Raw genomic sequence first — 27,214 nt, 5'->3', positions numbered from 1 at the left:
ATAATAATAATAATGTAGACTTCGGACGCTCCGATGCATCGAGAAGTCAAGCCCGGAAGTGGTCCACATGACCCCGGAGAGAGATTGACTAGAGACATGCACAGGCGTCTTTTTTCCCCAGATGCCGAGGTATTTTGAAGCTGTGGACTCGGAGTGAGACGAAGTAAGGCGAGACGAGACGCGAGATGGTCAGACGGTGAGACGCTCCAACAGCCGCTGGCACGAATCGCAGTGTAAGCCTGGTTAAGCGATGTCGCCAGAGAAGCGACGAAGCGAGGGAGCATTGCTGCTAGTACGTTGTCGTAGTACTTAGAACTGTCGGTCATGGACTCATCATGTGGGCTTCTGCCTTCCATTATCCGACCCTTTGCCAGTCGTCAGCAAGGCCTTTCCAGGTCAGCGCCAGTGGATTCTACCTTGATGATGGATGGATGGATGGACAAATGACCGAATGACTGCTTTTTGGACAGTACTTGATGCTACATCCGTTGTACAATTCCCTTGTGCACGCACAGGTAAATATGGGCATGTCATGTCACCCGCTCCCTTCAACAACACCTCCTACCACCAGCCATTCCCCGTCTCTACCACATCTCGTCTCCTTTGTTCTCTCTTCCTCTTTCTTGCTTCCTCTTTCTGCCTGACTACTAGTACATCATTGGTGCTGCGCCGTGCTTTCCCTCGATCTTGGTCTCGTGTCCACCATGCCACTGCCGTCTCTTCTTTCCTCCAAACCTCCCCATCTGCAAAAGGCAGAGGAATATCACGACCCGCTTCCCCAGGGCGAGCCATGTTCCATTACTGTGCCAGGATCCGACAAGCCCGGTCGTACGCCCGTATATCGACACCATAAATGTCGCGATGGCCTCCTCCAAACCCTCGACCCCTCCGTCCGCACCGGCCACGATATGTTCGAGTCGGCCGCGCAAAGATATCCCCATGCGCCGTGCCTAGGATACCGCCCCTATGATTCGGCCAAGAAGACGTTTGGTCCTTTTGAATGGTTAGACTACGAAACAGTACAAAAGAGACGAGCAGACTTTGGTGTTGGGATTGTCGAGTTACACGCAAGAGAGGGCATCACCGGGACTGGTTATGGTGTCGGTCTGTGGTGTCAAAACCGACCGGAATGGCAGTTGACCGACCTGGCCTGCATGTCCCAGTCATTGTTCTCCGTTTCGCTCTACGACACTCTCGGTCCCGAAACCTCTGAATACATTATCCGGCACGCCAACCTTGCCTGCGTCGTGTGTTCTTTGCCGCACGTGCCCACTCTGCTCAAGCTGAAGCCACGGCTGCCGAACCTCAAGATCATCATTGTGTTGGATCCGCTTGGAACCACAGCCCCCAATGAGAAACCGGAGCTGTCGAAACAAGCCCTGCTCGATTCGCTGGCCGCGGATGTCGGGCTCAAGATCTTTTCGCTGGAGACGGTGGAAAAGTTGGGCGAGTCGTTGAAAAGACCATACACTCCGCCGAGACCATCAGACCCCATAACCATCAATTATACGTCTGGCACGACGGGCCCTCCTAAAGGGGTTGTCTTGACCCATGCCATGGCCGTGGCGGCCACATCTTCCTCTCTCTGTTCATCCAAGCTCGACCAGTCCGGAGTCGGCCTCAGCTACCTGCCCCTAGCGCATATCTACGGCCGACTCCTCGAACACACATCTCTTTGGGCAGGTGCTCGACTAGGTTATTTCCACGGCAACGTGCTCGAGCTTGTGGATGACTTGAAACTGCTTCGTCCGACGATTTTCGCATCGGTGCCCAGACTATTCAACCGATTTGGCGGCGCCATCAAGGCCCAGACAGTCGAACAACCCGGTTTCAAGGGGGCACTGAGCAGACACATTGTGCGGACGAAACTGGCCAATGCCGCCGAACCGTCGCCCAAATCCAAGTCGTCGCACAACCCAACACAATATCACGCTATCTACGACCGCATCTGGGGCCGCAAGGTCGCCGCGGCTCTGGGACTTGACCGCGCAAAGACGATGGTGTCCGGATCGGCGCCGTTGGATCCATCTCTGCAACAGTTTTTGCGCGTGGTCTTTTCGACCCGCTTCATCCAGGGTTACGGGCTGACGGAAACATATGCTGTTGCTTTGGCTCAACCTCCCGGTGACTTTTCCGTTGGCAACTGCGGCGGCGTAATGCCGTGTCAGGAAGCATGTTTACTGAGTGTGCCGGACATGGACTACACCGTGGACGACAAGCCTTACCCGCGTGGTGAACTGTTGCTGCGCGGCGAGTCCGTGTTCAAGGGATACTACAAGAACGACGAGGAGACGGCCAAAGCTTTTACGGAGGACGGCTGGTTCAAGACGGGCGACATTTGTACAGTGGACGAACTAGGTCGGTTTACTATCATTGACCGCCGCAAGAACGTCCTCAAGCTCGCTCAGGGCGAATATATCTCGCCCGAACGCATCGAGGGCGTCTATCTGTCTTCGTGCAGTTATCTCGCCCAGGCGTTTGTGCACGGCGACAGCGTGCAGACGTTTTTGGTCGGCATCTTTGGAGTGCAGCCCGACACGTTTGCACCCTTTGCGTCAAAAGTGTTGGGCAGGGATATTTCGCCGACCGATCTGGAGGCTATCAAGGCCGCCTGTGAAGAACCGAAGGTCAAGCAGGCCGTGCTTAAGGATCTTGACCGTGCAGGTCGACGGAAGAAGTTTGCTGGATATGAGAGAGTGCGCAACATTCAGTTGGCCCTCGAGCCGTTTAGTGTTGAAAACGACCTGTTGACTCCGACGCTCAAGTTGAAGAGACCTGTTGCGGCGAAGAGGTACCGTGATGTTTTGGATCGGTTATACGCTGAAGCGTTGGAGGAAGAGAAGAGGACTGGTGGTGCTAAGGCGAAGTTGTAGGGCTTTGGTTGCAATCAACTTTGTTGGCATTCAAGTTCAGATTTCAGATGCATCGGCCCGCATGATACTCCTAGAACTAGAACTAGATTCTGCATACTGGAACATTGGGCACTGAACACTGCATACTCGACAATAGTAGTAGTACTTGGTGTATATGTTAGGTAGGCACTGTGACTACAGGTAGGTAGACAGATACAAGAGAAGAGAAAAGATGAGACCTCAGCACCTTTATGTATTGTGGCACCATCTATTCCAACGCACCGCAGGGCAGGTGCAGGCCAAAAAAGATAAAACGAAAGCACCATTCGGAGGACAAGTACTTTATCCCAATCACGTTTTGACTAATCTGAAGATAGAGATGAAGACGACGAAGACGACGGAGGGATATCATGCCACACGCCGTTTTCATCCCAGACGCCCACATTGCTGTACCGTCCCGCGGAGCTGCCTTTGACCCAAGCGAACCTGAAGAATTCGGGTTCCGAGTCCAAAGACGTTGCTGCGTCCGCGGACGAGGTCTGCAAATCATCACCATCGTCATCGGCGAGACCGGGACCGTATCCAATATCGGTGTCATGATCATCATGACCGCTTTCCTCGGCCGTTAGATCTGGTCTCACATCCAAGGGTGTATTGCTCTCTTCTACCTCTGCGTTGCCAACATCTTCGCTGCTGCTGAGGGCATCTACTCCCAAAAGACCAAGATGATCTTTCCCATCCTCTTCTTGTCGTCTTGTTCTTCTCCTGCGGCTGCTGCTTTGGCCCTTGGGTTCTAGTGTCCGGCTCTGTCCGATCCCTGAAGAGGAACCAGGAATCGACCTAGTCTGCCGCCTCAAGCGGGGCAAAGTAACACCCTCCTGATACCAATAGAGTTCATCATCGACATATCCACGCCAGCGCTCGACATCATTAACCAAAATACTGACGCCATCGACACCCTTGTCTTTTGGCAACGGACCCCAATTGAATGTTATATTTGATGGCTTGACACCCGCCCAATTCACCACGGCAGTGACATTGGGCGATGTTGCGCCCCACCACGACGAGCCGCCGTGACCGGGCGTCTCACCGAGAGCGACGGGAGTTTGAATAATAGAATCGAATCCCCAGCGGGCAATACCGTTGACAAACAGACCCAGCAACAAGCCCTGGTAGATTAGACTTGGACGAACCTGGAACGCCGTGCCGGGCATGAACAACAGCGCCAAGATGTAATGATGGATCCGGAGGCGGAATCCTGGAAGTAATAGCAAAATAATGAGTGCCAGTCCCATGCTTGCGTAGATGGCGAGATAGCGCGGCATATTGCCCGACACGCGGATCCAGTGGATCTGAGTTGCGATAATCACCACGATCACTGAAACAATAATGGCCAGGGCTAAAGTCGCGCCCGGTTGTTCCAGATCATGAGGAGTTAATCTCTCGATTGGGATCAGGAGGGCAAAAGTGTAGTTGTTCAACGCGCCGATGAAGCAAAAGCCAAGGTACAGCACAGTCTTTTCGATCTGGGCGTCCAAACCCCGTAACAAGGGTAGTGCAGAAGTTCGGTAGAGAATGTATGACACAAATGCGGCAGGGAGCAGTCTCTCCATCAACTTGCTGATAGCCTCAGCAAAGTTGGCCGTGTTGGGTGGATCCGAAACCAGGCCGACGTGCAGAAACATGATGACAAACGTGCTGAAGAAGAAGACGGCCGGCGAAGTCGTGAACAGCGATAATATCACCAATGCGACTGCCGTCACGGCGAATAGCGGCCAGCGCGAATCCGTCGGACATTTCTCTTGGGACGCGGGCAGGCGTTGGAACGTATACGAGCGTGGAAATGTCGCGGGAAATTCGACGCTCTCTATCCCGTTCGCCTTGCTGGATTTGAAATGGCTGTGTGAGCCTACCAGCGTGGCGACGCCGCATCCTCCATTGGCGTCGGTTGTGATGCCGGCATGGATCGCTGCTTGGCAAATGAAGCTGTCGCCGCGGTAGATTGGATATCTGGATGCTGTTTGGTTTGATTCTCTGTCGATTTCTTCCTCCGGAACGTCAGGATCGGGCCCGCCGACCACCAACCCCGTGTATCGCAACGATTTGTTCCCGACAAATCGTTCTTCCAGCAAATGTGTGGATTTGCAGTTGGCGGGACATCGGAATGCCAAATGCGCCGAGGAAAATGGCCGACATTGGTTCCCGTTCAGTCCGCATCCGTCGCCTTCTTCCCAGAAACTCGCGCCGCACCATAGATTCTGCGGTTTGCCGTAGCCCCTGATGAAGCCCGATGTCGCGTGGTGTCGCAGCATCAGAGACCATGTCAGGAACCAGCATGCGTACAGTATGACTAGGAGTAAGATGCGCTGTTTCCGCCGAGGCGCATATTTGTCCAGTAAGCGGATCGGCGCTCGTTGGATCTTGGGGAAGATAGGCTCGATCCGGAGTGTTCGCGGCGGCACGGGCCCTTTGACCCAGGTCACTACGGCCCGGGAGGCTTTTCGTACAGATGGGGGTATCCATTTGTATCTGAATGACTGCGAGGCATCGCGGAGCCAGAGCGGAATAGGGAGCGCAGGTGATCTTGGGGAGGCCTCGGAGGGCGAGGCGGAGCGGATGTGCAAATCTCGGCTTACGGCGTCGTTGTCTTGCTCTTCGTCGGTCAGGACTGGGATGTCGGGGCTGGGATTCTCTTCATCGTCGTGGTACTGTGGGTGCATGGCTGGAGAGGAAAAGCAATGTATGTCTTAGGCTTGTGTATAGACTGCGCTGACTGCTAAAGATGAATGACGAACCGCAGGCTGATGCGGACAAACGTTTAATGTATAGCCATGGAGTTGACCCCTTCTAGACAAACACCCGGCTAATGTGCAAACGACGCTGGGAAAAGGATAGTTCGGACTGTATAGATAGATACTTATGTTGGCCGTTGAATGTTGGTGTTGGACATGCTGCGCGATTGAAGGCAGCTTATTCGGATTCGCCGGACCGGGAACGGAGCGGGGACTGTTGTAGGGGGGCGGCTGTGTCCTGGTTACGCGAGACTGGTACAGCGTGGGAGGCTGAGTCCGGTGTACATCCTGGTGTCCTTCACAGGCGACATGTCAATCCCACGCTATGCATTGGAGGATTGAGCCGAGAGAGTGTTGCTACAATGGATGCGCCAACCTGCCGGTGAGCGAGTACCTTGGACCTGGAGTCGATTTCGATGGTTGTGCTGCTTAGTAATCATGGGCTGACTAATGACAAGGCTGGGGAAGCTTATCGATAGCGGAAACGGAAGGGCGCAGGCACTGATCAATGCGGTGAAATGACATGGGCAATTCGGGCCCTGTTTTATATCTGTAATCGAGGACGGTTATCGCCGCCACCGGCATCTCGTACTAGTCCATCATTAGACGACGGGATGATGCTGATAGTCCCAGACAACCTGAACCCGTCACATATACCTGTAGCCAGTTCAGTGTAACCTCCATTCACTCAGCGCTTTGTGTTCTCATCTGATATAGAGGAACAACGAGACATTCCTCAAGTTCTCCGTGCCGAATCTCACCCATCTCGAGAACCACTGCCGGTGCAATCGTGCCAGTGCCATCGCAATGGCCTCGACTATGGAGAAGCCAGAGCCCAAGGACTTGTCCTACCATTACTCGCGGGTCACTCAAAACCGCGCTCCTAGCAAGATGAAGCAATTCTACAAGTATTTCTTCATTCCAGGCATCGGCAATCTGGCTGGAGGTACGTTCTCGGCCCGTTCGAAGCACGTCATTTTAGCTCACTATGTTGAGGTCTCCCGTATCCTGGATACTTTCCCTACGACACATTGGAGGCATCGACAGCCCTTCCAAATCGGTTTCGACCGACCCCAAACAAGCCGGTCGATCCTCCCTCCACCGATTTGACGCATCTCGCACTATCCGAGAGCCCTGCCGCCTCCAGAATCCTGGTACCTCACGATTCAAAGCAACCGGACATCCTACGAAAGATAGATTTGACCACTGCTTTACAATATGGCACTGCTGGGGGATACCCTCCCCTACGAGACTTTATTCGGTCATTCGTGCGGACGAACTTACACCCTAATGTCCCATACAAAGACGGTCCGGAGGTTATCTTGACTTGCGGATCCACGGATGGATTCTCCAAAACCATCGAATGCTTTAGCAATGTTTGGGACAAAGATCGAGATTGGATTAGAGAACGGGAGGGAATTCTCTGTGAAGAGTTTGCCTACATGAATGCCATCCAAGCCGCCCGACCTCGTGGCCTCAATGTCGTGCCTGTTGCTATTGACAACGAGGGCATGCTTGCTTCGGGCAAAGGAGGCCTCGAGGATGTCCTTGCAAACTGGGATAAGAACAAGGGCAAGAGACCTCATCTGTTGTATACTGTGACGTGAGTGTACCAGTGAATTGGTTCTGCTTTCCAAATCCCGCTAATTTGTGGCAGGATGGGTCAAAATCCAACCTCCGGCCTGCTTTCGGTGAAGCGACGCAAGGAGCTATACTCATTGTGTCAAAAGTACGATATCATCATTATTGAGGACGACCCGTACTGGTACCTACAGTATCCGTCTGCGAATCAGCTCTCGATCAAAACCAGAGGCCATCCTGTCTCGGAGAACTTCCCTGCTGAACCCTCTTACAATTACAACACCTCCAGCGGAGGCAAGTCGAGTGGATTCCCTTTCCTTGACAGCCTTGTACCGTCGTATCTCTCGATCGACGTCGATGGACGAGTGGTGCGGTTGGACACCTTCAGCAAGACCGTCGCCCCGGGATGCCGACTAGGCTGGATTACAGCACAGCCGGATTTCGTCGATCGCATTGAGCGCATCACCGAAACCAGCACGCAACAGCCTAGTGGGTTTGTGCAAAGTCTGGTCGCCGAACTCATCGTGGGTCCTTCATCTCGCGAAGATCCTGGCAAGGGAGGCAGTAAGGACGGCAGCGGATGGAAAGTAGACGGATGGGTGCGGTGGCTGGAAGGACTGCGTGGCAACTATGAACGACGCATGCAACTGATGAGCAGCATTCTCGAGGATGGAAAATATCTGGTCCAGAGTTCCCACCGCGAGACAGCGTCGAGCGTAACTACTCAGACACCTCACGACGATGGTGATGACGATGGCTATGAAATGCTTCACAAGACGCAGATGTATGAATTCGCATATCCGCACGCCGGCATGTTTCTGTGGATGCACGTTCACTACGAAACACATCCGCTTTTCAGCAAGGTTGAGCATCAACGCCTCGCTCGGGCCTTGTGGTTGTTCATGACCACAAAGGATTATCTTGTCCTTCTTAGCCCCGGCACCATTTTCTGTCCTACCCCAGAGGTAATGGAGGAGAAGGGATGGCAATACTTCCGCCTGTGCTTTGCAGCCGTGGATGATCGTTTGGTTGAGTCGTCTAGCAAAGCGATTGTCAGGGCCTTTACCGACTTCTGGGCCATCCACGATGTCAAAAAGATTGACAAGATTCTGCAAGATGATGATGATGAGGCCACCGATGAAAGATTGGCTCAGTTGGCTTCACAGAATCAGGTGAGTTCCTGCTAGTTGTAGCAGAAAGGGATGTTCATGGCTGACAATCTACGTGGAGGGGTGGGTTATAAATCCAGCCGTGTGTTGATTTCGGCCGGCCTCGCCCGGGTCGATGTATATATGATGAATGAGATTGCCTGATCTGATTGCATGATAAAGAAGATACTTGAGCACACTAGAAATCCGGTTTCATGGAACGCGTCGTTATAGTCCGTACTCTGCCTGCATACCTAGTATACCTTCGTAGGCAGGCCGGCAGTCTCAACTGGCCACGCTAGATGGCAGAGTCCTCGGTGTTCACTTCGGGGGCTGTTGCACGGTATACATACCCACATACTTAGGAGGCAAAGTATGTCCGCAGGGTATGTAGCAGTAGCAGTAGCAGTAGCCAACTATAGCAAGTCCTAAGTGAGCAACGTCTAAATAAGGTATAAATCAATCAATATACAACAAGGTATGTAGTTAAGAAATATAAAGAAAGTGAAAGGGAGAATGACCGGCAAGACCAGCCACCTCTCTCCGCAAATACCAACCCCCAGTGTCCGTCACCATCATGTACCAAACATTATTTGTCCTGTTCTGTTCTGTACTGTTTCGTCCGGTTCTGTTTTCCTACAGTAGTAGTACTGGCAACCCAAGTCACTGAAACTCATTGAAGAAGTCAGTGTGGTCGAGTACCGCCACCATTACCATTACTGGTCAACGCTTATAGCACCCGCGAGGTCGGTTGGGCGGCCCGAGTGGTGGTAGTTTCTCGGGACCAGTCTTCCCATGGGTGAGCAGCAGTGGTCGTGGTATGTTGAGGACGACCTTGGGTGGTAGTGGTATGTTGAGGGCGACCTTGGGTGGTAGTGGTATGTTGAGGGCGACCTTGGGTGGTCGTCGTGGTGTGGACGGCCGGAGCAGTAGTCGTGGTGGTAGTTTGGACAGCTGGGATGGTGGTAGTGGTAGTCTGGACAGCTGGAGTGGTAGTAGTGGTAGTCTGGACAGCTGGGGTAGTGGTTGTCGTAGTGGTAGCTGCCTCGGTGGTAGTCGTGGTAGTGGTCTGGACTGCCGGAGTGGTGGTCGTAGTAGTAGTAGCCGCCTCAGTGGTAGTAGTAGTAGTGGTCTCGGCAGCAGGGGTCGTGGTCGTGGTGGTAGTCTCTACCGCCGGTGTGGTAGTGGTGGTGTGTTGAGGACGACCTTGGGTGGTAGTGGTATGTCTGTTGTGGTCCCGGGTGGTGGTGGTGGTGGTATGTCTGTTATGGTCGCGGGTGGTAGTGGTGTGTCTTGGGTGTCCGGTCGTGGTGGTTGTAGGGTGGACCGCGGGGGTGGTGGTAGTCGACGAAGACGAGGCCGCTGGTGTGGTGGTCGACGAAGAGGTTGCTTCTGTCGAAGTCGTCGATGTGGTTGCCTCAGAGCTCGTGGTGCTGGTGGTAGCCTCCGTGGTGGTGCTGGTGGTGGCCTCAGTAGTTGTCGAGGTGCTCGGGCTCACGGTTGTGCTGGTGCTGCTGCTTGGGTGGGGGCGCGTGTGGGTGGTGTGCGCTGGGTGAGTGCTGTGAGTAGTGTGAGCTGGGTGGGTGTGGGTGGTGTGGCTGTGACCCGGAGTTGTCGTAGAAGAACTGGTCGTGCTGGGGCTAGTGCTCGTGGTGCTGCTGCCCTCAGTAGTTGTGCTGGTGCTACCCTCGGTGGTGGTGGTGCTGCTGCTGCTACCTTCGGTGGTAGTGCTGGTTGTGCTTTGCGCAGGCGAAGTGCTAGTAGTAGAAGTTTCAGCTGCCGGGCTGGTGGTAGTGGACGAGCTGGTCTTCGACGAATGATGCGGCCGGGTGTGAGTGGTGTGGCTGTGGTGCGGGTGACCAGTGGTGGTTGAGCTGGTGCTGCCCTCGGTGGTAGTGCTCGTGCTGGCTTCGCTTGTAGTGCTCGTGCTTCCCTCCGTGGTAGTGCTGGTTGTGCTTTGCGCAGGCGAAGTGCTAGTAGTAGAAGTTTCAGCTGCCGGGCTAGTAGTGCTGGTCGAGCTGGTCTTGGACGAATGGTGCGGCCGGGTGTGAGTGGTGTGGGTGTGGTGCGGGTGACCACTGGTGGTTGAGCTGCCCTGTGTGGTAGCTGTGGTCTCGGTGGAAGCTGAGCTGGACACAGTGGTTGATTGAGACGCAGATGTAGTGGTCGAGGTGCTCACTCCCGAGGTGCTGGTCGATTGCGAGGAGGTCGGTCCAACAGGCACAGTTGAAGACGCGGTGGTAGACGAGGATGGACTTGCTGCGCTGGTAGTGGTAGATGGAGACGGGCTTCCGGCGCTGGTAGTGGTGGACGAGGATGGGTGACCTCCTTCGGTGGTGGTAGTCGACGACGGGCTTCCAGCGCTGGTAGTTGTAGACGAGGACGGGCTTCCAGCGCTGGTAGTAGTAGACGAAGACGGGCTTCCAGCGCTGGTGGTGGTAGACGAAGATGGGCTGCCGGCACTGGTGGTGGTGGACGAAGATGGGTGACCTGCGCTCGTGGTCGATGAGGTCACTGCACCGTTGCTGGTGGTACCGGTAGTAGTGCTAGACTTCTTGTGATCAAAGCCCCAGTCAGCCCACTGAGAAGCGCCAGTGGAGGTGGTCTTCGCAACAGTGGTGGTGGTGGTAGTGGTGGTCTTTGGTCCGGGTTTGCTTCCATGCCATGGGTGGTCATGCTCCCATGAGCCGCCCTTGTTAGAGCCGGCAGGCTTGGTGGTTTGTGGGAGGGATGACTTGTGGCTCTCGCCGGCACCGTGGTTAGCACCAGCCCAACCGCAAGTGAAACTCTTGGAGATGGTGTAGTTGGTGTTGCCGTTGGAGCTTCCAGTCTCAGTGGCCCACTCCTTTCCGATGACCACAGTGTACAGGTCACAGTATTGACCCTCGACGACACCGTTCTTGGAGACTATGTAGGTGTTGAAGAACGCACAGCCGTGAGACTGGCACTCGGCAGCACAACGCGAGGTGTCGAAGGATTCCTGGAAGACCTTGGAGCCGATGAAGTAACCGGAGCCTTGGGGTGGGTGAATAGCAGCTCCGCCCAACCACGAAGGAGTCTCGAACCCCTTGGGAACAGTGACGGTGTTTTTGGTGTAGCCGTTGCAGCCTGCAATCACCGCAGTCGTCGCGGTGGTGACCTCGACTTCGATGTATCCAGCCCAGAAGGCGCACTTGACGATCGAGTCTGCACTGCCGGCCTTCTTCTCAAAGTAGACGTTGAAAGACGAGCACTCCTCCAAAGAGTCACACAGTGACGCACAGATGCTGCTGTCGTACTCATCAATCTCGGTGTATCCGAGGAAGGCGTCGCCCGACTTCCACGAAGTACCATTGGTGAGAGTCTGGGTGTAGCCGGTAGGGGCCTTTGCAGACGTTGCCGCCGCGGAGAAGCGCTCGCTGCTGACCCATTCGACGACGGTCGACTCAACGCACGAGCAGTTGGATTCGCCCCCGCGTTTCAACAGGTCGTTCTCCAAAGACTGAGCCACTGGGGAGCCCAGGGCGAGATTAGAAAATAAAAGGAAAGAAACGAGAGACAGCATGTTGACGATTGCAACAGCTCAAAAAACGAGTGACTGGTGTAAGAAAACGAATGGACGCGTGCCTATGGACAACGCAAATGGCTTTTTCGAGAAGAAAGGAAAACGACGAAAGGAGGGCTGGGGGATTGCTCCCCATATAGATGTCCAGTCCTGCGCATTGCAAAGGAGAGGAGAGGGAGGCAACAGTCCAATTCGCTTACCGTGTGGACACTCATCAATAGACTCATCAGTAGTCCCTCAGGGAGGCTCAGCTGAATTGGGAAAATGTGCGAATCTCAACATGGCCACGGAGCAATACACCGTCGTATGATCGACGCCACATGGTCCAGATCTGTGAGAAGCAAGACGGCAGAGTTTGGAACGATCAATAGAAGTGGTTAGTCGGGCATCCACGACCACCATTCACTTCCACACATGCTGCAGGCTAGAGCCTCCTAGACCTCCGGGCAATTTCTGGGAGAAGGCGGGATCGGAGGAGAAAGACTCACCAGAAGCTGCTGGGCGAGGTGGCTTGGGTACGGCGGGACTGAAATGATGCAGCCACGAAATGAGAAAACATGGCGATCCTGAGCGGTAGAAGTGGTAGAAGCGACGATGTGTGGGCAGAATGAAAAAGGAGAAAAGGGGACCAAGGCTGCATCTGGTTTAGCGTGGCCTTGCTGGCGGATCTTAGTCGCGAACATGTCGAACATGGCTTGACAGGGAGATTGGACCACCGCTTATTCTCAACCTTAAGCACACGGTTCCCACCTCAGCTCAGCCCTGGGCTCCTTAGGCGAGGCTAAGCGCCCCGTTTTGCCCATGGTCGTCCGCCGAAGATGCCGCCAGATTCAGCCCCGGTTCCAGGAGTTGCAGGGCGTGAATATTGGTAAATCCCTGACCCCTGACTTGTTTACTCAATATTTGCGTCTTGGTGGACCTATTGCAGGATTCTGACTGGCACAGAAGTGAGTTGACTGCAGAAATCTGCTGGACCTAGGCGAGACGCTCGCCTCTCCCAGTCATGAAGATCTCGCGAATCGCTTTACCCACTCTGAGATAAGATTGAGAACAAGCCGTAGGCTGGCTTCACGTACATACCTCCTGTACGTTCAGATGAGCTACGCAACTGAGACACAGGAAAACCAGGGAAGTTGGTGCAAAGGATGCTCCAGAAACAACCGCCTGTTCGTCCCACCGGTGAGATCAAGCCAGACACCGCGTTCGCCGAACTCTTGTTGTTGTTGTTGTCGGTTGGACGCGTCTCGGTCTCGCACCCAGAACGATGATCCCCTCGGCGGCTTCCCTTTTGGTTTCTCTGCCGGATCGCAATCTCCCCTCAAGCCCAACAATTGCATTGCCTTCCGCACCATTGCCAACAGCAACCATCCGGGCTGGCTGAGCTGTGAGCGCTACGAACCGCCACGACTGTAAACATGGCGGCGACGCCGTTCTGAGGACACCAACTCCATTTCTTGACACTCGAGGGCGATGGATCACAACAACAGTCGAAGAAAGAAGGCTATATGACGTCTAACGATCCATGAAGGGTGTGACATTTCGGGATTCGATCTTGACAGAAACGGGATTGGGGTTTGAAGGGCACTTGAAGGGTGACAGCCGACAAACAGCTGCCCGTGCGTGCGCGCACTGACCGCCACCAGTACCACATAGCGCTGACTAACCATTACTGCACTGCGGTTTCAACAACTTCGCCGTATGCATTCTACCGCAGAGCATGTCCCCCGCCAGACACAACGACGTCGAACCGAGGGACTCGGATGCAGTGGCTGATCAGGCCCGAGGATCTGACTGTATGCCGGAACCTCCTCTCCGCACCATTGGCACTGCTTGTCGTTGACTGAACATCACTCGATGTCCGGCTGTAGGACAATGTAAGTGTTTTATGACTCGCCATGCCCTGAGCGCAATAATGTCTACCTAGTAAGTGAGAGAGCACAGGTATAATCCTCTGTGGCAGCCTTATTACGAGGCATCTACTATATCTACACCCTTTACTTCTGAATTTCACCATACCCTCTGTTTCGCGACCATGAATTTCGACATCCCTTCCGACGTACAGTCGTACCTCACTCGCCTCGACGACTTCATCAAAGAAAAGATCCTCCCGCTGCAGCACAAGGACGACAACAACCGGTTCTTCGACCACCGGCGTGAATCCTCGCGGACACAATGGACCAACCAAGGGCTCCCAACCGACGACTGGGAAGACCTGCTTCGACAAGCGCGCCGGCTGGCCGACGAAGCAGGCTTCTACCGATTCAGTTTCCCACAGGAATACGGCGGGTCAGGCAGCCCGTCGCAGAACCTGTACATGTGCGCGATCCGATACCATCTGGCATCTCATCCAATATACGGGGGCGGACTGAGTCTCGCGAATGACCTGCAGAACGAGCACAGCGTCGTGGGCAACAACCCGATCGTCATCATGTTACACCACTACGGCACGCGGGAGCAGCAGGAGACATTCATCCCGGCCAGCATCCGCGGCGAGTTCCGGGCGACGTTTGGCCTGACCGAGATCCACCACGGGTCCGATGCCACACACATGGACACGACGGCGCGACCGGTCACACTGGCCTCAGGCGAGCCCGGGTACGAGATCAACGGGAACAAGAAATGGCAGACGGGCATGCACAGCGCGACGCATTGTCTAGTGTTTGCACGCACTTCAGGCAAGGCTGGCGACGCAAGGGGGATTACGGCCTTCATCGTCCCACGAGACACGCCAGGATTGACCGTGGCCTCGTACGAATGGACCCTCAATATGCCCACGGACCATGCCACGGTGCTTTTTGAGAATGTCCGCGTTCCCGCCTCGGCCATCTTGGGCCCTGTCGATAATGGTCTAGCTATCGCCCAGACGTTCACTCATGAAAACAGAATTCGGCAAGCCAGCTCCAGCTGTGGTGCTGCACGGTATTGCATTGACCGCAGTGTCGAGTATGCCAAGAAGCGCAAAGTGTTTGGCAAACCTTTGGCCGCGAACCAGGCCATTCAGTGGCCTCTGGTTGAGCTGTCCACCCAGGCCGAGATGTTGAGGCTGTTGATCCTGCGCACCGCCGTCGAGATGGACCAGGTCACGGCAAAGTGTAAAGCTACTGGCAAAGCGCCCTGGGTGGCCATTGAGAAACAGTTGGGCCATAAGATCGGTATGTGCAACTACTATGCCAACCGGTTGGCCACTGAAGCCGCCGACCGGGCCATCCAGATCCATGGCGGTGTAGGATACTCCAGACACTATCCGTTTGAGCATATTTGGCGACATTTCCGACGGTATCGAATTACCGAAGGCAGTGAAGAGGTGCAGATCAGGAAGGTGGCTGCGTATTTGTTTGGGTACAAGACGACGGGAGAAGACGAACAGAAAGGGACAGAGGCCAGGTTGTAGCGCTTGTACTATTTATTCTGCTAGAAAAGAGTCTGGTTCATCTCAACTAGTGTCATGCCTGTTCATGATATATGATTTTGTATATCTGCAGTGGCCCGAATGTACAGCACATGGATGCAACACACCTAGGGATCGATATTACCATCATTTCCCTTGTATGAATCCACCCCCGAGTACCTAGCTTGGTACTTTGGTACGTAGGGTACAAACTCACGCTCACTGCCTCAGCTCTTCCCCCTTTTACTCCATTTAACAAACATCCTCAACCACCAATTTCTCACCACTCGGCTCGCCCAAATCCAACTTCAACCTCCGTCCAAACAGCTCCAACAACATCTCAAAGCAAACCTTGGAGACCGCCGGATCATACCGTCCCTTGGACAACTCATCGCGAATAAAAGCATGCTGGGCACCAAAGACCTCATACCACGAAAAATCCACACCTGCCTCATGCAGCGTTTTGCGAATCAAATCCCTCCCCTCGGGCGGAACATGGTTATCCGATTTCCCAAAGATCATGACCAATTCGCCCTTGATATCCTTCGCTCTTTTCAGACTATCATCCTGTTTGCCCTCGCCCAAACTGTGGCTATGGATATCTGTGGCGAAGTAACAAACAGCGGCTTTGACGCGCGGGTCCAATGCACATCGGTATGCTAGATGGCCGCCTAAGCACATGCCTGTGGCTCCGATGTTGCCATTACACGTTTTGAGACCGAGGAGCAACGAAACGGAGAGCTCGGCGTCCTCGTCGTACGCAGATAATTTCTTGGTGATTTTCCATTCGTTGCCGGCGTCGGTACCGGGGCCGTCGTACGCAAGGGGTTCGGGACCCGTGAATTCGTGGTAGGATGACGGCGCGGCCACGATGTAGCCTTGGCCGGCGATTTGGCGGGCAAAGCGGGCGACTGGTCCTGTGACTATAGAAACGGAAATAAATGAGTGCGAGTTCGTACACATATACAGATAGGTTTGTCTCTCCGTTTCACTTTCTCTTCCGGCATCGAATTCGACGCTCCGGCGGAGGGAGGGACAGGTGGTAAACCCGTCAACCCAACGACCGAACCACAGCGCCTGGATTTTATGCCAACAACTTTCCAACAACCCAGATTTCCAAAAAAATATTTCACAGATGTGCACAATAAATACCCAACACCCAGGTACTAATAGCTAGTACCTAGTTGCAATTGCAATTCTTTCTTACTCACCTTGATAAATCTCCGAAAAGACAACCACCCCAGGAAACTTTGCGTGCGGATATCCCGGGATCGTGGGATGGAATAGGAAAACGCCTTTTTTATTCTCAGTCTCAGCGTCCGCTTGCTCAGCCTACATCTGTCTCTTCTGAGCCATTGGGTAGTTGCTAGAATCATATCATACGCATTGATCCCTCTCCCGCTGCCTTGGTGGGCACATCTTTCCACGATTCCTGAACGAGCATCTTGACTCTTGACTTTGACTTTAACGGCCGCCGCGCTTCATTAACGTTCAGGTACCGATACCAGTACCGCTTTGGACTCTCTTCTCCGTAGGTAGGTTGGACGATTCGAGTTGCTTTGACGCCGTCAAAATAAAAGAGAAGGACGTACGCACTGTAAACACAAACTTGAAGCCCGTGGGGTTCTATGGGCCGCGGGGGTCCCTGCCGGGACAACATTAACCCGGCAATCCGCGGGAGATACTTAGGGCTACTGTCGCCTATTGAGCATTTGGTCCAACAAGACAAGTCTAAAGATGCAAGACGGACGCATCGAAATCCAGCGATTGTCGACCACTGCTATCGTACTGTAAGGATGCAACTTGATTGACTTCTGTGGGACAATTACATAATAATGAGTAACAATGGTCGGCCGCCGTGAAGCACTGTACATCACCGGAGAGACATGATTCTGCCCGATATGCTTCGCAAAATGCTGGTGGTTCGTATGAACGAACATCTCCGAGTGCTTTCCCTTAGCATCCTCATCCACTTTCCCCTGTTCTGGTTCTGGTTCAACCATAAGCAAACAGGAGTTCCGTGGGAATCTCTGAAATATCCAACAGGCAACCGTTTGACGCCGGACTGGTTATTCCGGTCTCCATTACGAACCGCCATTGATACTTCCAGTCAACGGCGCCGGGGAAGTTGCACCGGACCCTTTCTTCATCTTCAGCGTGAGAGGGAAGGGATAGTCATCAGGTTCTTCTTCCTCACTATAAGCAAGTTAGCAACTGATCGAACCCGAGAGGGTCAACACTAGTGGACACTTACGGCAACCGCCATGCGATGTAATCCTCAGTACTGAGGCCTTCTCTGCCTTCCTGCAATGATGCAAAGTCGCCGGGTGTCATCATGCCGGTACGATCCCTGGGTGAGCCAGGAACAGAGAGTGGTCTTGAAATCTTTGTCTCAGTTCCTCCGATCATATCATCAAAGTCGTCGCTGTCCTCGAAGGAGGCTGGGTAGGCGCGTCTCAGCGCAAGCTGTCGTGCCTTGACATATTCCATGCCCATCCGCTTCCAGTCCAAGAGATCGCTAAGCCGTTCAGTTCGGTTGCGCTGGTTGATACGTTGCCGTCGACTCTTGCTTGCAAAATCAAACATGAATTCGGTCAACTGGTTCACCGACTCGTCCACGCCTTTCATCCTTCGATCGACAATGTAAATACCATAGTCGGACGAATTCTCGATCAGCTCTTCCATGTAGCACCCAAACCCGGACAGGTTTGTTGTAATGGATGGGACACCCATGACAGTGCACTCCATGGGAGTGTACCCTAATTTATTGTTAGTACAGCATCAGCATCTAGTGACCAGTCTAACGTACCCCATGGTTCATAATATGACGGGAAAACACCCAAATGGGTACCGCGGACGAAATCGTCATAGTCAAGCGAGAGGACAGGATTTGCAGAGTTCAAAAACTCGGGGTGGAAGACAACCTTGACGCGATCAGAAGGATGGTTGAACAGTTGAACACGACGGAGCTGGTTAAGCACGGGATCCTCGGCATCGTTGACCATGTTGTGGGTGACGATCGGAGGAAGGTGGTGCCGTTTCATGGCGAACAGACGGCGGCGGAGGAGAATCTTGTCCGCAGGCGTGATAAGCTCCTTGTCATCGGGCATTGGGTCTCCTTCCTTCCAGTGAACAGATCTCTCAAACAATCGCCGGCCAATGCCGCGCTCAATGTTGGACACTGTCTCAGCCAGAGCCTTGGTGACGGCCTGGCCTTTCAGCGAATCCACCGAGAGGGAGGTTGTCTGTGCAGGCATAATGAGGAATGCCACGACGGTTGTCTTGCTGCCGGCAACTTTGAGTCTGTGGTTCAACCGCGCAAGGGACTCGATGAACATATCGACACCCTTGTTGCGGTACTCGTATCTTCCGGCGGTGAAGAAGTAAATGGTGTTATCCAGATCAAAGTCCAGGTGGCCGTAAAAGTGGCCCCGTACGAACTCATGGATCTTCTCTTTCTGTGTGGAGTGCAGATTCTGAAACTCGTGGACGGCCGAGAACTTCTTGACATTTAACCCGTTAGGCAAGACACCGTCAGGCTTCCGTTTCAGTAGATGCTCGCTTTCGAACGCAGTGATGTGGGAGACGGTGGTAAAGACGTCCGTAGTATGAGCAGCTGCTCGTTCGATACAATACCGGTGGTAGATGCCTCGTTTTCCCGCTTCTGCGTCCACGTCGAAATATTGCAGGTTATTGTAGAAGTCAACGGAGCCGGCACACAGATATCGTCCGAGGAGAGTGGCATGTGTGGTAAAAATCGTCGTCAAATCCATTTGGCGCCTCTTAGTCAATGGAAGAGCGACTCCGGCAAGCCACTCGTGGAAGTGAGCAATGACTGCGCGACTGGTCTCACGGGCGATAAACTGCAATCAATCAGCATCTGGTAGGCCCCAGCGTACCCGACATCCTTACCTCTCCCAAGAACCAAGCCACCAGATACCCAAACACAATGGCCTCGTTCGTCTCATTGTCACCGGCAGGAGACGGAATTCCGGCTGTTGACCATAAATCACCCTTCCACTCATCGAGCCAGCGGTAACCTGTCCCGGTGTTGATCAAGAGGACTCGCGGAGCTCCCTCAATTAACCATCGTCCGTACATGAGCTCGATCCCACGCTCTTGCATAGATTCCAAGGTTTCTCGCAGTGGGCCTGGCGGAGGCTCGAGTTCTTCAACCTCTACGGCGGCCTATACCCTGTCAATACGCATCCACAACATGGCCTGGGGGTTTCAGATTCGTACCGCACTCTTGTTGAGGGGGCCGATAAGTGTGTATCGATCGCCATACTCTGCTGTTGTGACGGGAGCTTTGGATTTGAGCACCGAGTAGATACCACCCACTGGAGAGAGTTAGCACATGCAAAAAATGTGAGAGTCCAGGGACCAAGTACCTCGATTAGCAACTTCCGTTGCGATCTCAAACAGCAAGTGATTCTTGACGTCTCTTTTCACCCCGTCGCCGTTCATTTTGGCGAGTTCGGTCTTTTCGTAGAACTCGACGGCGGTTCGGACAACTGTGCTGGGCGATGGGTGTGATGTAGCTCTGCAGACGAAACCTTACCCCACAGGGAGCGGGAGCTTGCAGGAGGATTGGAGAGCTTGCGAACAGAGAGCTTCCCAACTTAGCGGTCAAGTCGGTCAATGCAAGGCCAATCCACGACAAGTCTCAAAGTGAGTGACAGAGCTTGACCAGATGGAAGAAATTTGTCGGAGAAGAATGCTGAAGGTGAAGGAAATTGAGGCAAGCTGGAGCGATGGTTGTAGTGCGCTTTTAGAGGACAGGGTTGGGTTGGGAGGAGACGAGCGAAGGGCCTTGGGGGGTTCTCCACCGCAGACAAGGGTGGAAAAAGTGACCTCTCGTGATGTTGATCTGGACCCGAGCAACGCCAGCAACGTGAACTTGTACGTTCTCTGGAACTGGCAGAACAGAATAACTAAGGTAACTACAATTGTACAGTCGCCCGAGGTTGCGCTGTCCGAACACGAAGAATACAACAAAGCACGGTCCTTGTTGGTCAGTACAGACGGTATGTTCACTATTTTTCCGTCAAGCGAGGCCTCGAGATGACGGCATGGGGGCATCTGCGAAAGCCGGAGATAGCAGAAGCACAGTAGTACCGAGCCGTTACTGCTGTTGGCGCTTTGCTGCTACTACTGCGGAACTCGAGCGAGATGCAATTACGGCATCATGCACCATTCATGCCGCCGCATCTCAGCATGCTTAAACGTCATTGTGTGCAGAGGCTGCCTCTTTCAGTTTAGGCGGTCATTCCAGGCTCCATTGAGGTGGTTGCTTGCCCATGGTTCTGGCCATAGGCGGCCCTGGTTTAACTGGGCCTGTCTTCCCCAAGTGCCAAAACCCCCAGCTTGAAAGCTTCTGGTGCCCCGCACTGTCATTGCTTCCCACTTTCACAAGCCACTGCCAGAAGTTCGAAGCCTGAGGTCAGAACATGGAAGGTTTGAGAAGACGTTTATGAGCTCCCGTGCACGGCTCCAATCATGGGCGCAAGCGTTTCCCGCCTGCACCGAGATCCAGCCAAACGCCTGTAGAAACGCACCCCGGAAATCTACCAGGTACGATGGGTAAAAGGATCTATCCCTGTTTCCGGCGGGACGCATTGGTCACATGAGGTGGCCGGATCTACCTTTACTTGCTTCTCTTGTAGATTTTGGCCAGATACTCCTCGAACACGCCCTTCTTCAGACCAGCGCTTTCGTCGACGTTGGCAATCATCTGCCGGATTTCTCCCACACGTTTCTCTTCATAATCGCGGTATCTTTTTTCGAGTTGCAACTCATTGTACAGCTCTTTGACCTTGGCCTCTTTTGCATCATCTTTTTGTCCATAGTTCTCGTCCAACACTTTTCTTTGCTCCGGGGTACATATTTGCAAGGCCTGGTTGATTAACCATCCGCACTTGTTATCCTTGATATCTGTCCCAATCTTGCCAATGACCGAAGGGTCACCGAAGGCGTCCAGATAGTCGTCTTGAATCTGGAAGTATTCGCCTAGCGGGATGAGGATGTCGTGCGCTTGCTTCAGGTTCTGTGGGGTTGCCAGTCGGAGGTAGTGGAGGGCGAGGGCGACTGGCAAATAAAAGGAGTAGTACGCCGTCTTGTAAATGACAATGAAGGTGTACTTCTCCATGCTGAAATTGTTCAGGTCGACATGGTCCTCAGGAGCAGTGATCAGGTCACACAGCTGTCCCAACTCGGTCTGCCATGTCACCTCGTGAAAGAGTTCGATCAGGTCGAGATAGGCAGGATGCGACCGAAAGTGCTTCTTGAGGATGAGATAGATTCCCGATTCCAGCATGAAGGAGTCGTTGATCGCGATCATCCCTACTCCTTCCCGACGATACCAACATGGTTCTCCTCGACGAGTAATGCTGGCATCCATTATATCATCGCTAACGAGGAAGAAGGCTTGCAGGAGTTCCGTGAGCCAACCGAGAGTTGCAAGATCTTTAAATTCCTCCGGGGACAACGGCCGTTCCAGAAGTTGCGAGCCAGTATCGGGAACTGACATGCCTCTGTTGAGTTTCCCACCTGGGGTATTGGCATTGAGAGACTTGCAATATATTAGCAGGATCCCTTTGGCCGCCCGGGATCTCAACTTACTCTCTCAAACCATTGCAGTGCATTATCAGGCAAGTTGTACTTGCGGGCTTCGCCCAGCAAGTCCTCCACTAGAGAAGGAAAGACTTTCTCGAAGTCTGCGCGTGTAGCCTTTGTCGCCATGTTCGCCGTGTAGATCTTTTGGGACCGAAGCGCAGGACCTCTTTTCACCGACAGTTCAGTCAACAAAGACAACGAACATTTTGGCTGTCACGGCGCTTAACTTGGCTGCACCCTGCCAGCACGGAGTCTGGAAGCGCCGAGTGGTGCGCCAAGCCCGTGCCTGGCCGTGCGTGACCGGCGAACCGATTGCAATGTCATTTGAATTCGGCGCCACTGCAGTGGCACGCCAGCCATCAATGACTCGAACTGCCTGTGTTGCCTTAACGGCCAAATTTGAATACTGACTGTTGTACCAATTCATCAAGTCACCACAGCTAACACGGACGGCGCGCGAGATTTTGCGTGTGGGCACTTACAAAATGTCGCAGTCCCGATTGACCCCTCCGCCGCGGTCTGACGAGGCGCAAGCCCGCGCCTCCCTCACTCCGGAGCAGGTGAGGAGGATAGAGATCAACCGTCTGAAAGCAAAAGCGCTTCGAGAGCAACGAGAAGCAGAGGCCGCTACAGAGTCAAGGCTCCGGACGCCGGATGCCTCGGTCGCAGGCCAGAAGCGCAGGTACGGCACATTCTCCGGTGTCCCGGCGACGATTCGCGATGCCAGGACGGATGGCGACCCAGGTCGTCCGCTGGAGGCAATCCGGCCGGCGCGGAATTTCACAAAATACGTCGATTATGACTTCAGTAAGATGGCGGATACAAAGGGTGGGTTTCTGACAGCAGACGATGATCCTCATAACAAGGCCATGCATGCCGATGAGCAGGACAACAAGCCTGCGCACATGACCCAAAAGGAGTGGGAAAGACAGCAACTTCTAAAATCTTTGCGCAATCAGAAGGCTGGACCATTCGAACCAGGAATCAGTGCCGTCAGAGATGAGACTACTCAATCATGCCGGGAATGTGGTACTCTGGAGGTGGATTGGAAGTGGCTTGATGTTTTTGGTCTTGCCGTCTGCAATGCCTGCAAAGAAAAGTACCCTGAAAAGTACAGCCTGCTCACCAAGACCGAGGCCAGAGAAGATTATCTTCTTACGGATCCTGAGTTGAAGGACGAAAAGCTTCTCCCGCACCTTGAGAGGCCGAATCCACACAAGTCAACTTGGCACAACATGTTTCTGTATTTGAGGTGTCAAGTGGAAGAATATGCATTTTCAGAAAAGAGGTGGGGTTCTCCGGAGGCATTAGACGCCGAGTTCGAGAGACGAGAGGAGGAGAAAAAGAGACGAAAAGAGAATAAATTCAAGTCCAAACTCGCCGACTTGAAAAAGCGGACAAGAGTGGAAGCACATCAGCGCAGCCGGAAAGGCGGTGGTGGGAACTTCGGGGACGACTTAGGGGACGGGAAGCACGTCCACGAATTTGGACTGCCGGTGGACAACCCTGAGAGTGGGATCACTCTGAAGAAGTGTGTAATATGTGGGCTGGAAGTCGAAGAACTAGACCTGTAGCAGTAGTATTCTTGCCTTTTGATGTTCAACATGCCTCATTATGGTTGGGTTGGCATCGAACCAATATTCACTGAATAACAACTCTTACCCAGAGCATGATTCTTCTGAGCCTCTCACGGTGGGCCTGGCCTATTCCAAGTGTTCTTCTCTTGGACGCGTTCGCTCCAACTCAAGTCCTTGGATCATCGTGATCAAGTTCAGCGTGCCCATCGAGGTGGTAAAGAGGCAGACTGCCCTCAAAGGTGATCGAGAGATTGGAATAGGCACAGAAGTGCAGTGTCAGCAGCCGGGACAGAGGTGGACAAAGAAGCTCATCGCGGCCAGTGGGCTGGAAGCTCGGCGGCGACCCTCCTGCTCACAAAGGAGAACGATCGGCGCACAGAGTCAGGAAGCACAGGTCGGATAGTCTGTCATGTAATTTCAATTGTAAAATGCAAAAACTCCGTATACCGTCAAGGTGAGAGTAAGTGAAGCATGAATTCAAAGGTGGTGAATTGGGGTGGCCGTGGGATGAGAGGTGAGGAGACACTGTTCATAAAAGCGGCGCGACGCGGTCGAGTGAAGCGCCTGCGTGAGCTCGGGGTCGTCGAAGTCCCAGTGCCTTACCTGCCAGGTTTACGAATACCCTTTGTTTTAATCAATTCAACCGCATTTCAAGACCGACTTCCGAACGAAGACAACCGTTAGAATCTCCATCTTTCCTCCCCCTCCTGAACATGGCTAGATGAGACTGATATCCGCGTACGAGCGCCGCCAAGCGCATCATGGCATGGCAGTCGGGGGCAGGTGGCAGCGGCTTTGGAGGGCCGGCCGCTGGGGAGCCCAACGGCGTCCAAGCCTACACGCTGCAAGGTGGGATTATTTCCTGGCGTTGTTTGCTGGTCGCTGACTTGAGATAAAGGTGTTATGCGATTTCTTCAAACGGAATGGCATAGGCATGAACGGGATCGAAATGCTTGGGAGATCGAGCGCGAAGAAATGAAGAACCGAATAGCCATACTTGAAGGGGAGACAAGAACAAGCAAAGCCCTACGCACGTCTCTCGAACGACACGTTAAACTGTTGGAGATTGCATTAAAAAAGGAGCGCGAAAAGTCCCGGAATCAAGCCAGAGGAGAGGTTGTCGAAACACAGAAGGACTCTAAGGAGCTGGCGCGGGAAGAATTGAAGAGGATTGGAAAAGGTAGCTGGCCCACCGTCGCAATACTGTTGTTTATTAACCCGAGTTAGAGTCGTTACTGAAAAATATCAGCCACCTCGACGCCGAGATACATGCAGACAAGCACTTCGGCCAAGGTATACGACAGGAGAAAGAGCGTGAGAAGTCGAAGAGTTACCTGTCGAAATGTTCCTCTGAAATCACGTACCACGTTCTACCCACGAGCCATGTCCCCCCGGACGTTAACGATCCTGCGCTTCCAAGCAATTCGAGTCATCTCTTTTCAGGGAGGCAACCATCCCAGCAAGAGCTCCAGGAGGCTTACTTGCAGCTACAGCAGATCAAGCAGCAGCAGCAGCAACAGCAGCAGCAACAACATCGGAATGTTGCTATGGTTAGAGAAAGTGCTCCTCAACAACACCCACAGTTTGCCGATCCTACGCCTCTCTCACGCTCAAACACACAGGTCAATATTGAAGAGTTGCAAAGAGGCGCGGCAGAAAGAAGGGTTCCCCAGCAATTCATCCAATCCGTCCCCGTTGCGGAGCCGCAAAAGAATTTCTTCAACGAGCAACCACCGATTGCTGAAGATCAAGTGGAATCCATCTCCCACTCATTTGACGCCTACGGCCGCGAAACCTCCTTGAAAGAGCGGCAAAACGCCCAAGTGGTGGAAGAGTCGAAACAGGATATCTCCGATGGATGGGATTTCGACGATGGGCCTCCACCTTCTGAGAAGCCCGCCGAAGCACCGCCACAATACAGGCCAGATACGGAGGTCTTCCCAAGCGCGAATCTCATCCCCTCCAAATCCCCGCCTCGGCCTCCTGGATCACACCGACGGAAAAGCTCAGGGGCACGGCGTAGGAGCGAAGGGAATAATGACGTGCGAGACCTTGCCTCAGCAAGAATCGATGCCTCCCAGTTCAAAGTTCGGTTTGCTATGCGGGGACATCTGGACGTCGTCCGGTCGGTTATCTTCACAGGAGGCGGCAGTCCAGCGGAACCCGAGTTTTGTACCGCAAGTGATGATGGATGCGTGAAGAGATGGCACATTCCGGTATCCTACGCTCAAGCAGTTTCTGTGGGTGATGATCTAGATCGGACCGCACATTTCACGCATCGTGGTCACATTGGTGCAGTGTGCTCGCTGGCCGCATGTCCAGCATCACCAAACTTCTCCAGCGGCGGACGAGCTGCTGGGGACGGTTGGATATTCTCTGGCGGCGAAGACGCTACAGTTAAAGTGTGGGAACGCGGGCGGGTGGATGCAAAAGCAACGTTGGAAGGTCATAAAGACGCCGTGTGGGCGTTGTGCTGTCTTCCTGGAACGACAGGGACCATACTTGGCGACCGATGTTCCCAGTTTGGCGGACCGGATCGTGTCCTCCTTGCGGCCGGCGGCGCCGACGGCACGATTCTTATCTGGGCTGTCAGCACGCCTCCTCAGCTGAGTTCACCTCCTGCTGGAAGTCGATCGGCACGAGGCAGTCGCAGAGCGAACTCGATATCAGCCGGGTCTAATTTTCCCACCTCGCCGCAGCCTAATGTGGCCAGTACTACGCCCTTCAACTACTGCTTGGTACACAGAATAGAAAGAGCGGACAAGCCGGCACCAACTTCTATTTCGCCTTTGGGCCCTCGGGGAGACAGCTTCGTTGTAGGCTATACCGACGCCAGCATTCTGATCTTCGATACGCGGACGGGCGAGGAAATTGTCGGCATGGCTAGCCAGGAAACCTACGACGGAACCCGCAACACCGGGGTCAATGCTGTGGTTGCTAGTAGCACGGGATTCGACACACGGGATTCAGTTGCGCCAGGCCGACGCGGTTCAATGGGCGAAGACGATGTGGTACACGGCGCCACAGGATCTGACGATGGAGTGGAAGGTGTTGTCATTGCCGGCTATGAGGACCGTTATATTCGGTTCTTTGATGCTAATAGCGGTATGTATCCTGAAGCATGTTCACTTTCTTCCCACTGACTTGTCGCAGGCCAATGCACATACACCATGCTCGCACATCCATCGGCGATTTCCTCACTATCGCTCAGCCCCGACGGCAAGGAACTTGTATCAGGAGGCCACGACGCCAGTTTACGATTTTGGTCACTCGAGAAACGGAGCTGTACACAGGAGATATCCAGTCATCGGATCATGAGAGGGGAGGGAGTGTGCAGTGTTGTTTGGAGTCCTGACGGGAGATGGGTCATCAGCTGTGGCGGAGACGGAGCAGTCAAAGTCTTTTCAAGAACATGATTGCGGCGGCGACTGCTGTGGATTGTTGTTTTTGGTCTGTAGCCATATGATTTGCGAGGCGCGAGGCTGCATCGAAGCGAGGCAGAGCTGGTCATGTGTTGCCCATGTTACCTACTACCACTTGAACTACCTGACCACCGCCGGCCAATCTAGCAGGATTCGTCAAAGCCAAACAAATGTCAAGTTTCAGGGTCAAATTCAACCACCCGAGTCCACTCAGGCTCAACCGTGGAGACCATCTCCTTGATCTACATTGTAGTTGTCTGATTGGGAAACCTTTGGTCCGGCGGCACGGGGGGGG

General features: G+C 53.7%; 10 protein-coding genes across 10 annotated transcripts; 5 read left to right on the top strand and 5 right to left on the bottom strand.

Annotated features, from left to right (window-relative positions):
* Nucleotides 1-340: 340 nt before the first annotated feature.
* HMPREF1120_02478 (long-chain fatty-acid-CoA ligase) lies at nt 341-3,189 on the top strand. Its single transcript, XM_009156521.1, has one exon. The coding sequence runs from the start codon at nt 705-707 to the stop codon at nt 2,871-2,873; it is 2,169 nt and encodes a 722-aa protein (XP_009154769.1). The 5' UTR covers nt 341-704; the 3' UTR covers nt 2,874-3,189.
* Nucleotides 3,190-3,214: 25 nt separating this feature from the next.
* Nucleotides 3,215-5,572, bottom strand: HMPREF1120_02477 (uncharacterized protein; the record flags this gene model as incomplete). The annotated part of the gene is made up of 1 exon (XM_009156520.1): nt 3,215-5,572. The coding sequence occupies one exon, from the start codon at nt 5,570-5,572 to the stop codon at nt 3,215-3,217; it is 2,358 nt and encodes a 785-aa protein (XP_009154768.1).
* Nucleotides 5,573-6,173: 601 nt separating this feature from the next.
* On the top strand, nt 6,174-8,883 carry HMPREF1120_02476 (aromatic amino acid aminotransferase). The gene is made up of 4 exons (XM_009156519.1): nt 6,174-6,590; nt 6,641-7,247; nt 7,302-8,397; nt 8,456-8,883. The coding sequence occupies exons 1-4, from the start codon at nt 6,452-6,454 to the stop codon at nt 8,483-8,485; spliced, it is 1,872 nt and encodes a 623-aa protein (XP_009154767.1). The 5' UTR covers nt 6,174-6,451; the 3' UTR covers nt 8,486-8,883.
* Nucleotides 8,884-10,373: 1,490 nt separating this feature from the next.
* On the bottom strand, nt 10,374-11,917 carry HMPREF1120_02475 (uncharacterized protein; the record flags this gene model as incomplete). Its single annotated transcript, XM_009156518.1, has 2 exons — nt 10,374-10,502; nt 10,553-11,917. The coding sequence occupies 2 exons, from the start codon at nt 11,915-11,917 to the stop codon at nt 10,374-10,376; spliced, it is 1,494 nt and encodes a 497-aa protein (XP_009154766.1).
* A 717-nt stretch (nt 11,918-12,634) lies between these two features.
* On the top strand, nt 12,635-15,432 carry HMPREF1120_02474 (butyryl-CoA dehydrogenase). Its single transcript, XM_009156517.1, has 2 exons — nt 12,635-12,785; nt 12,863-15,432. The coding sequence occupies exon 2, from the start codon at nt 13,950-13,952 to the stop codon at nt 15,306-15,308; it is 1,359 nt and encodes a 452-aa protein (XP_009154765.1). The 5' UTR covers nt 12,635-12,785; nt 12,863-13,949; the 3' UTR covers nt 15,309-15,432.
* A 125-nt stretch (nt 15,433-15,557) lies between these two features.
* On the bottom strand, nt 15,558-16,268 carry HMPREF1120_02473 (carboxymethylenebutenolidase; the record flags this gene model as incomplete). Its single annotated transcript, XM_009156516.1, has 1 exon — nt 15,558-16,268. One exon carries the CDS (start codon nt 16,266-16,268, stop codon nt 15,558-15,560), a length of 711 nt encoding a protein of 236 aa, XP_009154764.1.
* A 1,121-nt stretch (nt 16,269-17,389) lies between these two features.
* Nucleotides 17,390-19,772, bottom strand: HMPREF1120_02472 (glycogen [starch] synthase; the record flags this gene model as incomplete). Its single annotated transcript, XM_009156515.1, has 6 exons — nt 17,390-17,501; nt 17,560-18,064; nt 18,115-19,168; nt 19,218-19,493; nt 19,548-19,645; nt 19,697-19,772. 6 exons carry the CDS (start codon nt 19,770-19,772, stop codon nt 17,390-17,392), a joined length of 2,121 nt encoding a protein of 706 aa, XP_009154763.1.
* Nucleotides 19,773-20,952: 1,180 nt separating this feature from the next.
* Nucleotides 20,953-22,046, bottom strand: HMPREF1120_02471 (farnesyl pyrophosphate synthase; the record flags this gene model as incomplete). The annotated part of the gene is made up of 2 exons (XM_009156514.1): nt 20,953-21,876; nt 21,927-22,046. 2 exons carry the CDS (start codon nt 22,044-22,046, stop codon nt 20,953-20,955), a joined length of 1,044 nt encoding a protein of 347 aa, XP_009154762.1.
* Nucleotides 22,047-22,246: 200 nt separating this feature from the next.
* On the top strand, nt 22,247-23,609 carry HMPREF1120_02470 (DNA-repair protein complementing XP-A cells). Its single transcript, XM_009156513.1, has one exon. The coding sequence runs from the start codon at nt 22,406-22,408 to the stop codon at nt 23,492-23,494; it is 1,089 nt and encodes a 362-aa protein (XP_009154761.1). The 5' UTR covers nt 22,247-22,405; the 3' UTR covers nt 23,495-23,609.
* Nucleotides 23,610-24,102: 493 nt separating this feature from the next.
* Nucleotides 24,103-27,214, top strand: HMPREF1120_02469 (Ca2+/calmodulin-dependent protein kinase). Its single transcript, XM_009156512.1, has 4 exons — nt 24,103-24,346; nt 24,396-24,677; nt 24,725-26,602; nt 26,651-27,214. The coding sequence occupies exons 1-4, from the start codon at nt 24,259-24,261 to the stop codon at nt 26,911-26,913; spliced, it is 2,511 nt and encodes an 836-aa protein (XP_009154760.1). The 5' UTR covers nt 24,103-24,258; the 3' UTR covers nt 26,914-27,214.

This window comes from Exophiala dermatitidis, assembly GCF_000230625.1.
Source record: "Exophiala dermatitidis NIH/UT8656 unplaced genomic scaffold supercont1.2, whole genome shotgun sequence".
NCBI lineage: Eukaryota > Fungi > Ascomycota > Eurotiomycetes > Chaetothyriales > Herpotrichiellaceae > Exophiala > Exophiala dermatitidis.
Note: the sequence above shows the minus strand (reverse complement) of the source record. Positions and strands in the feature narration are given on the sequence as shown.

Excerpts from the sequence above, each read along its gene's own strand:
- HMPREF1120_02474 (XM_009156517.1), top strand. The coding sequence starts at position 13,950 with ATGAATTTCGACATCCCTTCCGACGTACAGTCGTACCTCACTCGCCTC.
- HMPREF1120_02470 (XM_009156513.1), top strand. The coding sequence starts at position 22,406 with ATGTCGCAGTCCCGATTGACCCCTCCGCCGCGGTCTGACGAGGCGCAA.
- HMPREF1120_02476 (XM_009156519.1), top strand. The coding sequence starts at position 6,452 with ATGGCCTCGACTATGGAGAAGCCAGAGCCCAAGGACTTGTCCTACCAT. Across the intron at positions 6,591-6,640 it reads CATCGGCAATCTGGCTGGAG|GTCTCCCGTATCCTGGATAC; the intron begins GTACGTTCTCGG and ends CACTATGTTGAG. Across the intron at positions 7,248-7,301 it reads CATCTGTTGTATACTGTGAC|GATGGGTCAAAATCCAACCT; the intron begins GTGAGTGTACCA and ends AATTTGTGGCAG.
- HMPREF1120_02478 (XM_009156521.1), top strand. The coding sequence starts at position 705 with ATGCCACTGCCGTCTCTTCTTTCCTCCAAACCTCCCCATCTGCAAAAG.
- HMPREF1120_02469 (XM_009156512.1), top strand. The coding sequence starts at position 24,259 with ATGGCATGGCAGTCGGGGGCAGGTGGCAGCGGCTTTGGAGGGCCGGCC. Across the intron at positions 24,347-24,395 it reads CCAAGCCTACACGCTGCAAG|GTGTTATGCGATTTCTTCAA; the intron begins GTGGGATTATTT and ends CTTGAGATAAAG. Across the intron at positions 26,603-26,650 it reads GTTCTTTGATGCTAATAGCG|GCCAATGCACATACACCATG; the intron begins GTATGTATCCTG and ends GACTTGTCGCAG.